Source organism: Pezoporus occidentalis, unplaced genomic scaffold (genome assembly GCF_034315485.1).
Source record: "Pezoporus occidentalis ecotype Australia unplaced genomic scaffold, CSIRO_AGI_Poc_V1 ctg13, whole genome shotgun sequence".
NCBI classification, from domain to species: domain Eukaryota; kingdom Metazoa; phylum Chordata; class Aves; order Psittaciformes; family Psittacidae; genus Pezoporus; species Pezoporus occidentalis.
In genome coordinates, this window is record NW_026913103.1 from 2,447,362 (window position 1) to 2,461,155 (window position 13,794).

The following is a 13,794-nucleotide window of genomic DNA, read 5'->3' on the forward strand; positions in this document are numbered from 1 at the left end:
ATGTAAAATTCCTTTAAAAGTATTTAAGTTCACATCCTCTTTCTTTGATGATTGCCATTCTTGAAAAAAAGTGCCACAAAAAGAGTTGGATTTTAGGACATTTAGCACAGCAAAATGGCCTTGAGAGATTATGTAAAAATACCAAAATTCTTGAATGACTTGAAGAAAACTTAAATCTCTGCCATTCTTTTAAGCACAGCTTAGCTTGACATTTTGAACAAAACCCATATCTTAGGAGACAATCACAAACCCACTGAAAAAATGGGCAGATCATCACACTTCTCCCTGTTCTGCAGTTAATCTCCAAAAATAAAGTTTGTTGAATTTTTGTAAATACCTTGCGAGAAATGTGTCAGACCCTGAAGAAGTATTTTTGTAGAGGCAATCAATTTACTGATGTGGCTCTGAGTAAGGAAAAGCACTGAAGATTTCTGGGATGTTCATACTGGAGAACAAGACCATGTTTGCATGTGTGCAGGGGTGTTGCATTCCCTACAGTGAATCACAGAGTAGAAACCTGTTAGAAAAATGGGGATGAGGAATGTGCGCGTGTGTGATATTCTACATTTAGCTTCGGAAAGAAAAGGAGAGAGGTAGACATCTGGGAAGAGCAAGCTTCATGGCAGGAGATGATGACAGTTCAGAAGAGATGTTTTTCTTTTGAGTTATTTTTATATTTTCAGTGTTGTTATGATGCTTGTACTGGGAAGTGCTCTTCCTGGCATTTTTTAAGTTTTGATACATAAGAAGATCTAGCATCCAGTTTATGTGGAGAAATGCTCAATGAAAGGGCACTTGGTATGAGAAACATCACTGTATTCACAAGACTCTTAAACCAGTAGTCTGAATGGGACTTCTTGTTGTAACATCCATGTGAGGACAGGGAGATGGAACTGAAGGTGTCAGTTACTGATGTGTCAGTATCTGCCATAGAGGGGTTACCTGAAAATATACATGGGAAGCTACTGAAAATATATATGAGAGGAATCAGATTTAAAAAAAAAAAAACAACATAACACTTGAGCAACAAAGGCTGGGTTTGGTCACTTTCTGCCAGTAGTGTTAGAAAATCTCAGCATGTTTCTCAATTAGTGATGCCAACACATGGAAAACCAATCTGGTGTGTGCAGCATGAGGCAGAGAGACACCAGAAAGTGTCATGCAATTGCGTGATTAGGAGGAAGCAGATGCAGAGAAAATGTTTTTCCCCTTTTGTGAAAGAACTAGAGTTCCAATTTTTTCTTAGCTGTGTTCCCCTGTCTCCCTCAGACACAGAGCTCAGTATGCTTGCTTTTGCTCTGGTCATCTCATAAGGAAAAGAAACAGTCTGAATGCAAGACCTGTATTTAGTGTGAGACCTGAGTGAATCAAACAGGTTGACTTCAGTCTTTCTGAATCACAGGTGACCATGCATTAGATGTTGAGCTCAAAAGTGCCTGTATATTGCAAAAGCCACCCAAATTTTTCTAGTACACTATACGTTTCCTTCACTTGCTTAACACATAGAAAAAGCAGCTTAATGTAGTATACCCATTGTCTGGATACACTCTGTTGCATTGTATTTTCTTGAGTATGTGCCAGTGCAGCTCCTGGGGGGTCCTCTGGAGTATGAGATTACTTTGAGTAAAATTTTAGCTTGCTGAAGTAGTCACACTCTGGCTTTCTCCTCTTTCCTGACCCATCTGACTTCACATTGTTCTTTGATGGTATGACTATCATTCTTTTCCACCCTGTGTGCCTCTACATGGAAAGATGCTTACTACTGATTAGAGCAGCTTAATTTACTGTGCAGCATTCAGGGTAAGGTGTGATATTTTGGAAAGGGAAACATGATGTTTGAATGTAGTATTTTATAATGTGATACTCTTGATAGTTTCTGAACCCCTTTTGTAAATTTTTTAAAGTTTTTTTTTAATTTAAAATATGTTTGTTATATAAAGGGGAGAGAGCGTGAATGGCTGTGTGCAAATCACATGTTCTTGCTTTTGGTAGCCTTTGGTCTTTGGTCTAGACTAGGTTTATTTTTCTTTTCCACATACAAGGAAAGTTCACTGATCACTCTGAGACCTATTTGATTCATTGAAAAAAAAAAAAACCCAGGCTAGTAAGGCAAGTGTATAACTGTCTCAGAAGTGCTCAAGGCTGCCTTCCACATGATAAGACTCCAAAAGCCTGAATGTTGACCTGAATTGTCTCAAATCTTTGTCAGACTGAAGAATTCTTCTTAGGAAAATGAGGATAAAAGTTGTTGCTTTTCCAATGTCCATTTCTATTATGTTATTAAGTCTGTTATCCTTATTGCTGCTGGCTGATTTTTTTCCCAGGAAGATTAAAATGCACAGAAATCAGCCAGACATGGAAAGGACATAGTTTTGCTAGCTTAAAAAGCTTTAAAATTAATGGAAGAGTTCATTAGGGCCAGGAGTTCACCAATAATTTTTGTAGATGGGGATATACAATACTCCTAGAACCCCTAGGGGAAAAATACTATGTACAAGCATAACAGTTTTGGTATTTCTATTTCTCTTTCAAACCAATCTATTTAAAAATGCCCTTTATAATTTTGATAGCAATAACATTACCTTTCACACAAAACAAAATAATTCTAAACCACCTGTATATTAAAAGCGACAGCTAATTTGTACCTGTTCAACAAATGAAAGCAGAGATGTGCTGAAGTATATGAAATATTGGGTAAATCCCTTTTCTCAGTGTTGAAATAATGTGCAGCTTTGCTGTCAGTGGTACATTTTCTGAGTGGGTTAAGCTCCCCCTAAGTAATTAATAACTCTTAAGCTGTCTGAATAGTTTCCCTCAAGTTGCATCATATAATGTGTCATATGAAAACAACTTGAGGCCTAATGTAACATGAAACTGTATGGTGCATCTTAATGTGATTTGAGGAAGATGGATGGGAAGGAAATTATTTCTTATTTTGAGTAACAGCTGTTATTTTATTTGAAAAGAATTTAAAATACCCATTCTAGGCAAAGATTGGTAAATTGTTAAATTGTTATAGTTAGTTATTTCCTCTTCTCCCCCTGTACTAGTCAAGTTAGGCAAAAAAAAAAAACAAAACAAAAAAGCCCAAACATTAAAGTATCGTAATTTAATGTAGAAATACTGAGAATAATGTGGAGAGTTTTTTTGTATTTGCTGACCTGAGCTTTACTTTTTTTTTCATAATGGATCTCCATTTAAATCCCCTAGCAAACACAGACACTGAAATCTTAACCTTTTTGTGTCAATGTACTCCTTAAGTACCCACCATAGGAAAGTTGTTTAAACTAACTTCTTGAGCTCTGGTCACCAAATTATTGTAACATTGTCATGTTACAAGTGACATATACCAGGTAATGGTATATGTCAGCTGGAAAAGATATGTCTTGCCATAAACTCTAAACATCTCTCACTTCGCTCTCAGGAAATGTAAGTTGGCTCATCTTTCTCTTCTTGGAAGGTATTCAGCAAGCTGAAGGCTCCATTGATACTTGTAAATACGGAAGTTTATCATATACTGTAGTGTATTCTCATTTGATATGGAACAATTAGAGTTCATAAGATTTAAAAATAGCTGCTGCTTTTCCATTAGTGCTTTTTTTAAAAATAAAACCAAAAGGTAAATAAAGGATTGCCTTACTAAATTTGATACGGGTAACTTGATGCTGCTTTACAAAGATAGAACTAAACCTGTTTATAGCACACTGAATACAGTCAATTCATTCATAATCACTTGTTTTAGCACTAGGAGAACCAGCTAGTATCTGCATTTCAAAATTTTCATAACTTTTGAGGAAACAAATGAATAAGCAAATATTTTGCCAAAAATCAGTCTATACTTGATCATTACAAACAGTGAGAGATATGAACGGAACCATTTGTGAAGTTCATGCAAAATTCCTGTAACTGCTCTTCTAGTAACCTCATAATACACAGCCTATGGTGTGTCTGGGCCACAGAACCTGTTCTTAGGAAAAAATGATGTCTATGTTTAATGAAGTAAAAGAGAAAGAGGAAAATATAACAAAGCCTTTGCAACTCTGAGCATACTTATACTTTGATAGAGTCGCACATAGTTGTAGCAGGAATATAAGTGCATATCAACATTCTGGATGCATCTGCCTTATGGTGTGTAACATTAAGAGATACCTGAATGTCTGGATTTGTAACACGTATATGTATGATCTAAAGCCTTGTATTGTTAAGGATTTTCCTGCTTGTTGTCATTGGTCTCCTCAATCTGCTAGCTTGTAAGCATATTGTAATTTATTTATTTTACAGTCCCTCTGTAATTTACAGTACACGTCAATCCAGCAGGCTAGGGTGGTGTAAATTCAAGCCTGTGTGTTCAGTCATGTGCTTCAATTCCTGCTATTGTTTTCAGCAGTTTCCACCAAGGGTGTGATTCACTTCTGTGCACTTCAGTGTGAACACTGCTCTCTGTTCATCCACTTTAATTTTTTATTATATACTACTGGAAACAGAGGGAGAAAATCAAACTAAATTCCACCTAAAGTATAATTTAGCCAGACTTTGTGCACCTGATTCTCAGGGTATGAGTCAAATGGCCCACTCTCAAGCACCACCTAATTCCTCATGGCACCTAAAATGAATAATTTTGGACAACAGATTTCCTCTGGCATCTGGGCATTAGTTCCAGGGAAGCTTGGAAGCACCATGGCATAAAGCAGCCAGGCATGTAACTCCCACCTAAGTTTCATTGTAACTCAAAGATGTAGAGGTGTGCCTGAAGCTGCCTATGTTCCCAGAGGTGCCTAAGCCATTGACTGTGCTTAAATAGCATTTAATAAGCTTGGACAGCATTGAATTCAATGCAAACACAGCAGTCATGAGCATTTCCAGTGTGGAAGAGGGAGAAAGGATCTTTTCAATAGCCTTAAAAAGGTTAGACCGGTCATCCAGGACAGATGTCTGGTTTGGATTGTCTTAAGCTAAGGAAGCTCAACACGAATGGGAGAACTTGACTGATGTCCCACTGTTGAGGGTATTTCCAGGAAGAGGAAAATCTCAGACTGATGTTTTTACTCACAGGTCTAATTATGTCTTTTGGTTCAAGCACTTCTGTCCAAAATCACAAGCATGCACTGGTTCAGGGATCAGATGCCACGGATACCCTTTATTTGCTTGTCTGTTCTAACTTGTAAGTTCTTGCTTGTCATCTTTATAGATTAATTTTCACCCTTGCTAATTGCTATTCATATTTCTGTAATGTTAGGGCTTTCTTGAGACCTCTCATCTCTCTTACGGCTTTCTGGCTGATACCATGATGTACTACCCTCTATATTTGTGCTTTACGTTTGTAGACTTTGAGGTTAACTAGGTACAAGTTTCCTTCATCCTTATTCTCTCTCCTTTTTGTATTGTTTTTTATTTTCCCTGGGCCGTGGACAGGGTAAATATTCTGTGTAATGAAAGTACTTGTTGAGCTTGTGAGGAAGTATCTGTTGAGCTGTGGACATGTGGAACAACTTACTTTTGTACTTCTCATTACCATTTAATGAAAATTCTTTACTCTTTTTACCCTGCATATGTTGTCTTTTTAGTTTTCTCATTTATTTTAAATGTTGGTAGATGTGATCAGTAGAAACAGTATATATTAAGTATTTGAAGAACTGAACTTCAGATTCAGTATTCTGCAAAATTTTGTTTTGGCTTTTCTCTTGTTCCAACATGAGCTTTAATGTTCACATTCTGTTCTGGCTTCCCCTTTCCCCTGCCTCCAAGTGTCCTTATATATTTATTAACATACATACATACTTTGCCTGCTTCAGAGGAGTTTTTGATTGACGTTTGTGGACTAGAAGATACCATGGTAGGTAATACTGAAATTTTAGTGTGGTATCTTACTGATCATCTGTACAATTCACTGCTAGATGGATGCTTTTTATTCTATAACATTCACTTGAAGCCATTCAGGAGCAAGAGCATAGAGGAAATTGTGTATAATAATAGATGGTATGATAGTTTTCAGACCATCTCATCCTTTCACTTCTTTCCTTTTAGCACTCACCGTATGACTGGAAGGGTTGTATGTTAAGTGTATACTTTAAAGAATCTTTTAATGACTTTTCGGTCACCAAGGAATGTTCATATACTTAATGAGAACTCCTCTTAGAATAAAGATGTTTCTGTTATGTCTTTAGTATACGGTAATTGTATACCAAATTTGTGCTGTTTGTTGGCCAGACACTGGAACAAGTTTTCCAGAGGATTGTGGAATAATCTCCGTTCTTGGAGACTTTTAAAACTCAGCTGGACAAGATTTATAGTAACCTGATACGATTTTCAGGTTGCTCCTGCTTTGAGCAGGGTGTGAGATCCATTGACCTCCAGAGGTACCTTCCTACCTAAGTTATTTTGTGAATCTAACTGAATTCATCCTTGGTCCTATTTTACTTAAATCTTACCTCTTTAGCTAACTTTGCTGAAATCAGTATAATGGCCTTAGGAATTTATTTGACCTTGTCTGCTTTTCTTATTTCTCTTAATACAGTTTTCTCTATCAGCTTGAATGTAAGGGAAGAACTAGAGTAGCCTAGAGTAAACTCCTGCCAATTTCCATAATGCTGTCCCATACCCATACCTCTTGTCCTGTTTCCCAAATTCTTTGATAAACAGTTAAGGAAGATAATTTATTATCACATGCGTTCACAGGCATTTTTATTTTTTTGAGAAAATTCTGAAAGAAATACTGAGCATTTTAGATGAATCCTGTCTTTCATTTAGATAGCTCTTAAAGTGTCAAGGAAGCTTACAGAAATAAAACCATATTTACTAGAATACCTACCGTGTACAAAAAATACTTCTGTTTGTTTTGCTGACTTATCGCACCAATCATGGCTTCCTGTCATTTCATTTGATGAAGCCTTCTGGTCATTTTCCTTCCACAGTTTTTTGCCCTTTGCCCATTAGTGTAAACTCCTCCATTTCTCCAAATATGGGACATAGCTGGGAAAGTTAATTGATTTTGAAGAGCTAATCAGGTGCTCCCAAAGCCAAAGGAGGGATACACTGTCTAGGTTACAGCTGTAAACATGAGATACCCTTTCTTTAACTTGTCTGAGATGCTGTAAACCACAGGGCTGATCCCATGTCCAGATAATTTACTTTTCTGCAGAAATGCACTCATATATTACTGATGCCTAATGAAAGTATTTTCTTTATAGATCATAAAACATGTTCTTCATGCTGTAATTAAAATACAGAGTAATATGAAATCTAGATCAAAGTCTTGCAAAGCCTACTCACTTTTGCCTTGTCTTTTGACATTGAAACATATATAGCTGTACACAGAGCATATCGGTCCACTAACAATGTGGGAGAGCAGCCAATTTGGTCCTGGGATATAACAGGAATCAGCTGTGGGAAATAAGCCAAAGAAGTGTGATTCCCACATAAGGGACTTAAGGAGGTGTTAGTCTACAAAGAAGCTCTTTGGCAGGATTTAGAATAGTCTTCTCTACAGAGAAGGCATTTTTCCTGAGATCCTCCATTAATAAAAGTACACCAATTTTCAGGAGGGTTATGGGATTATTGTCTTGTCAACTGGTGCTTCCCTCTTTTTCTTCTTTTCTTTCACTTTTTTTTTCTCCTTTTTTTTTTTTTTTTTTTTTAGTAAAGGCTTTATAGCACATTACTGTGTAATTATAATCCCACTCTAGCTTTTTAGAACCAAACCGTTTGCTTCACATGATCATGGGAAGGAAAATGGAAGGTGCTTTTCTTCTGCATGAGGCCCTCAGATTTCCTCTGCTCTGATCCAGGGAATGAATACCTTTGGCAATGTGGCTAGTTGGGCACTCCTGACAGTTTTCAGTAAACAGCAACGTTAATGCTTTAGCTACTCGTGTGTTGTGTAGTATTTGCATCTGTGGTTTTCATTTATCTCCCCTCTGTCTTAGAAAAGAAATAATGTGTAATGCAGGAGCTTCAAAAGAAAAAAGTTGCTTGCACCATCCTAATTTTTTTAGTACAGAATTAATGTATATTTAATGATTTCCAAAGTCTGTAGAGTTGAGTTACCGACTAATTTCACTTCTGAAATACAAACTTTTCAAATATCTTGTAGAAGTGGTGGTGTACTTCATTCTGTGACACAGACAGGTAGCAAGTCAGAATTGTTTTAGAGGCACGGACATATTTTAGGTAAGAAAGGAATAATGGAATCCAACAAGAACAAGTAATTCATTCAGAAATGCATTCCTTATATTTGGCCAAGTCTGCTCAAGTCCAGCTGTCCTGATACTCAAGATGTCGGAATGGAGGTCGCTGAATCAAACCTCCTGCTCAAAGCAGGACCAACTTGAAAGTTAGATCAGGTTATTAGTAGCGTGCTCCAGCTGTGTTTTGAAAGTCTCCAAGGATAGGGATTATTCTACAAATCCTCTGGGAAACTTCTTCCAGTATCCCAAGAAATAAATTGGGAAAAGCAGTATTTTAAAATATGTTTGTGTGTGGCATTCACTTTTCAGCAGTTCTTTTAAAATGCCTATTTATAGTAATCACAGATGTTAGAAAAGTTAAACAAAAAATTCATCAGCGAAATCTTCAGCCATTTATTCTTATAGACAGACTGAATTGTACTTCTGAGAAGAGATGCTTCTGAATGCTGAAGCCCCTCAATTTTTATGAATGTGAATGAACATTTGGCTCCTTGTTTTCACCAGGTATTATTTCTGCATATTCATTTTAAGCAGCGTTTGGGTGTAGAAGAATAACAAGAAATCTTTTTTTCCCTCCCTCCTCTTGTAGGCAAGTATTTCCAAATGGGCTTCCTGAAGAATACTCTCTAGTTGCTACGTTCCGTGTACGGCGAAATACCAAGAAGGAGCGTTGGTATATATGGCAAGTTTTAAATCAGTATGACACACCTGAGGTTAGAGTCATCTTTGATTTATTTTTTTCATTAAGTTTCTTTTTTGTTCCCATGTAAAATGGCAATTATAACTTAGAAACTTGGATGTTTCACCACTGGGTTTAGCTACAGTTTATATAGAATAGTAAGACTGCTCTGAAATAATTGATCATTTATCATAGGAATGGCAAATACGCAACAAAATGAATCAAGACTGCAAACTAAGGATAATAGGCATCCTATGATTTGTAGCTGATACGTATTTACAAAGCTAAATATTAGAAAGCTTCAAAACATAGTTCTTGCCCAGTCTATATAGTTGGAAGTATTTTTATTATACAAAGTTTATATATGTGTTTGAATCTTATATTTGTAACTTTTAAATGACCACTTCTTTTCTTTTCTTTTCAGATCTCTGTCCTTCTGGATGGTATAAAAAAGGTTGTGGAGTATATGACCAAATCTGCTCAGGGAAATATACTGCACTACACTTTTAAGAGTCGAGAAATTTATCCATTGTTTGATCGTCAGTGGCATAAACTTGGTATCAACATCCAGTCAGGGATCATTTCCCTATATTTGGATTGTAATTTAATTGAGAGAAAGCAGACTGATGAAAAATTCAACATTGACCTGCAGGGAAGGACTCTGATTGCTTCTCGTGCTGCAGATGATAAGCCTGTAGATGTGAGTAGTGAAAGGAAAATGAGATAACTTGATACCATGTTTTAGCCATGCTTCTGTTAACACAATTGTAAAGAATTATGTAGATAAAAGATTCAAAATTCGCTATTAATTCTGAGTGTGTATTCTTGAAGTCCTTAAGTCTTTTTCTTTAAACAATAGTCAGTGTTATAGTATTTGCTAAGGCAAACCTGTTACCGAAGTAACTAAAAAAACTCAGTTCTGGTTTCAGGAGTCTGTGCTTCTGTATTTGCTTTGGAATAAGAGCCACATAGTTGCTGTAGGCATATTATTACTACATTTAGAGATAATTTTCAGTGGTAATTTTTTTTTCAATTATTATGAGATTATTTAGAATTCTGTGTCAGTCATCTGTTAGACTTGCTTTCTCTTTAGTAAAGGGGAGACACAAAAATATTAAGGATTACCTCTCTATCAAGATTGTATCACATTCCATGGTAATTCAGCTATGTAGGAATAGGGGCACATTGTTCATAGCTGTCAGTCTCTCCTCATAATGGGAGGGATTCAGGAAGTGGCTGGAGGCATGTTTCTTGCAGCCATTGGTACAAAAATTATCTAAGGCAACCCCATAATATTGTGGGTGGTGGTGTGTCCCAGAGATGTTCTCCTCTGTTTCCTTCTTCAGAGAGCTCACAGCAATTAATTTGAAAGCTCCAGGAATGTCAGTTTAAGTCTGCTAACATCCAGCTACCATGTTGAAAGCATCTGGCTCAGAGTTTATAGTGACCATCTGAAAGTTTCAGCTGTGTTACGGACACTGTAGAGTTCCAGATGAAAATGGCACATTGTAAATGCAAGGTAGCATTGTGGGAGAAATAAGTTCTGTGAGGCATGGAATATTTTGCCCTGGACACGGAGCTCTTATTTCATGGGTCCAAGCTTATGCTTTATTTTGTTTTCTAAGATCGAATTCAACTTTATTTGAAATGCATGTACCATCTCCTCCTTTCCAAGTAGCAGGTAGGAGGAGGAGCAGATTTTTTTTATCTTGTGGTGGTTGCATGGCAAAGGCTGGATGATTCTGAGTGGAAGTTGTCCACTGGGATTTCCAAGTTTGCAGGAACACATTATGGGTACAAAGCTGATGAAGGCTCCTGTACTAGGTCATTCTTCTCAAAACCAAGTGCAATGGAGAGAAACAAAGGATGCAAACCAACTACAGAAAGAGGCATAGGAGGCCAAGATTATCTAGTTAAAATTAAATGCCATTCATCTCCACAGTCCACCCCAAATCTCTGAAACAGAAGCTTTATGTATAGAATTTGTGATTTTTGCTTGTCAGGTGATATAGCGATAAGGTCCAGGCAAACGTCTTGTCCAAAGTGATAGAAGATGGACGCGAGATAGAGCTTATCAAACCTTTACTCTAGTTCACTGAAGGAGAAAACTACCTTCCTGAGAAGTCTTGTGTAGGATATCTAGAGGGCTCAAATGCCTGTGTAGCATAGCAAGAGCAGTACAGAGGGATGCAACTTAATGAAGATAAATTAAATATAAAATGTGATTTACATCAAAGTAACGTACTGCATAATTTGTCCTTAAGTGAGCAGGTGTGTACTTTTAATGGATTTGTCTCTTTTACTTCATTTAAGAAATTTGCAGTGTTTCAGAGAGAAGGTTTACTATACCAAGATAAGAAAATGCGTACTGTAACTCATGATTTTTACATCTCATATTAATCTGTTTTATATCTCTTAATAGATTGAACTTCACCACTTAACAATCTATTGTAATCCAAAATTTGCAACAGAAGATACGTGTTGTGAAATATCTGCTGATCTGGTAAGTTAAAATGCAAATATTTATGCAAAGGAATTGCTTTGTTGTTCCTTATTAAAGTGTTGTATAGACATTTCAATAGAAGTATTAGATTAATTACCTTTTAGAAATTAATTCTGTATCTGGAGTAACGGTACATTGTTTCTTGCTGCCTGACTAAATGGCACAGTGGAACTTCAGTAAAAGGCACTAGGTGCTGCTAGTGCTTTTTAATTGAATTTCTTAACATTGATTGATACGTAGCTAGTAACTGAGGAAGTCTCAGAGAATAGGAAACAAATCACTGTGATGACCTGAGGATGGCTTCAAATAACAGAGGCCATTTCAGTAACAGTTGCATCTAATGAAGCATTACAGATGATAAACAAAGCCCATGAAAGAGTCTCCATGACTGTGGAAAGGAAGAAAAATATGAAGGTGTTGAGGGTGTGTCCCTTATTTCAGTACTCTAATGTGGATAAATGGGTGGTTTGTAATTGGCAAATACTTTCTTCTCTATAACACACATGCTGAGATGTATATATTGTTTAAAAAAAGAAAAACATTGATTTATTTTGAAGGATTCACTATTCCTTTTTGTTTTGATAGGCAGAATCAGTGTAAATTGGGTGGCACTAGATCTACAGAAATGCTTGAAGTTGCAGATGTAATTGTTCTGCTGAACCAAGTCTATTTAGAGGAAGAAAACCCAAACAAACTAACAAAGACAACTTCCAAAAGAAAATACGGTGAAATAATTGGTCTGCTCATTATGAATAGCCCTTAAGAGCAGGCTCCTCTGAGATAGCAAGCAATACCATCACCACCCAGCCTGCAGTCAGCAAAAAAAACACAAACAGAGCATACAGAAGGACTAATTGATTCCATCTACAAAGAGATGGGAGAAAAAGGGCACCAGCAATGGAGGTAGAAAGTTGCCCAAGAACAGAAAAGCAGAAGGCTTTGTGGGAACTGACAGCTGATAGGTGCTCAGAAGCATGGAGGAGGCTGGATCTAATTTATCAAGAGAAATTTGGCTTGAAAGAATACTTTATTGTTCAAATATATTTCAAAATAGATTCCTTATTCTAAGTGCAAGGTTTCTCTTGAATGTATAACCTTATGGATAGGTGAAATGATGGATTTTGTTCTGTAGGTCCTGCTTTATGCGTCAAAATACAGTTTATTTAGCAGTTATGCCAAAATATCAAAAACTAAAACCAAAGCAAGCCCTTATTATATATGAACACAAAAAGGTTCATAAGTTTTGTTAATAGCATTTAAAACGTTCATTCAACTATGTCGCCAAGAGCACCATTGGCTTCATTTGTATGTCTTCTGTTGAAGATGTAAAAAATGGTGGGCTAATTGTTAATGACTTTCATACTGAAACCACCATTACATTTTCTAATTTATTTTTTCCTTATTTCCTTACCAGTTGTAAGGGCTACATTTTCAGTAATTTAAAGGAAATAATTTATCCTTGAATACAAATTTCTACATTAAGATGTAAATCCTGTTGGAATTTCTTTGACAGAAGGTTCACAGCAGACCTCATTGCATCTTGAGCTGCTGAAGTTTATCAGGTTCTGTTGACTTGTCCTGTAGTGTATCATCAGGTTGACTCATCTCTTATGAGTTAAAGACAGGTGCATATTGGCTTCAGGGCTTTTTGTTTGTTTCCAAATTTTTCATGCCTGAAGTATCTCATTATGAAAATACTACAGAATTTTCCCTCACACACACTCTGCCATTTTACATTTTGGGGTAAGAGGTGGAGGATGGGATGAGACTGATATGTACGGTCTGTTTTTTTTTTCTCCATGGGGATATTCTGCTTCACTACTTCTAATTTTGGGAGAATTCATTTTCCCAGAGACTGTCCAAGCTCTTTTGGAAGAAGGAAGTATGATAGTCAGGTTAGTTTTACCTGGCGTTGATTTTACTACAGAAGAATCACCATGTCTGGAATTTATTTTACTACAGCTTTTTCCTCTGTTTGGCAATGGTTGTGGCTTTTCTGTAATATGGTGTGTACAGGAGTATTAAACCAGAAAGTAACTTAAAAATAGAGCTCAGGTGGTATTTCTGTATTAACCAAAGTGCACAAAAAAATCAGAAAAATCTTCTTTTTATTTTAGTGCTCACATGAGGAGAGACTTCTTGCTACGACTTCATCACCAGTGACTGTTCATGCCAGCAAAATATACATGCTTCCAGGGATACAGCAGGAATCGAGAGAGAGATGCCACTGCTTTCCAAATAAAGTAAAAGGAAATGTTTATTTCCAAATAAAGTTTTTCTATTGCTTTTTAGTGCATCATGCTGTTTAATCCTGATAGGTATTAAAAAAAAATGTTTGTTTTGATTTTGTAGCTATGAAAAATACTTTACAGGTTTGTAGGGTTGTAATGTACTTATGCTGTATTTCCCAGATAAGGAACAGTACATTG

General features: G+C 36.5%; 1 protein-coding gene across 2 annotated transcripts in view; it reads left to right on the forward strand.

Annotated features, from left to right (window-relative positions):
- Positions 1–13,794, forward strand: part of COL19A1 (collagen type XIX alpha 1 chain) — a 183,476-nt gene that overhangs the window by 22,643 nt on the left and 147,039 nt on the right. For both annotated transcript variants that reach the window (XM_062608143.1, XM_062608142.1), the window contains exons 5-8: positions 8,773–8,896; positions 9,287–9,562; positions 11,285–11,365; positions 13,483–13,608. In XM_062608143.1, coding sequence (XP_062464127.1) covers positions 8,773–8,896; positions 9,287–9,562; positions 11,285–11,365; positions 13,483–13,608 — 607 coding nt within the window. The remainder of the gene's footprint in view (positions 1–8,772; positions 8,897–9,286; positions 9,563–11,284; positions 11,366–13,482; positions 13,609–13,794) is intronic.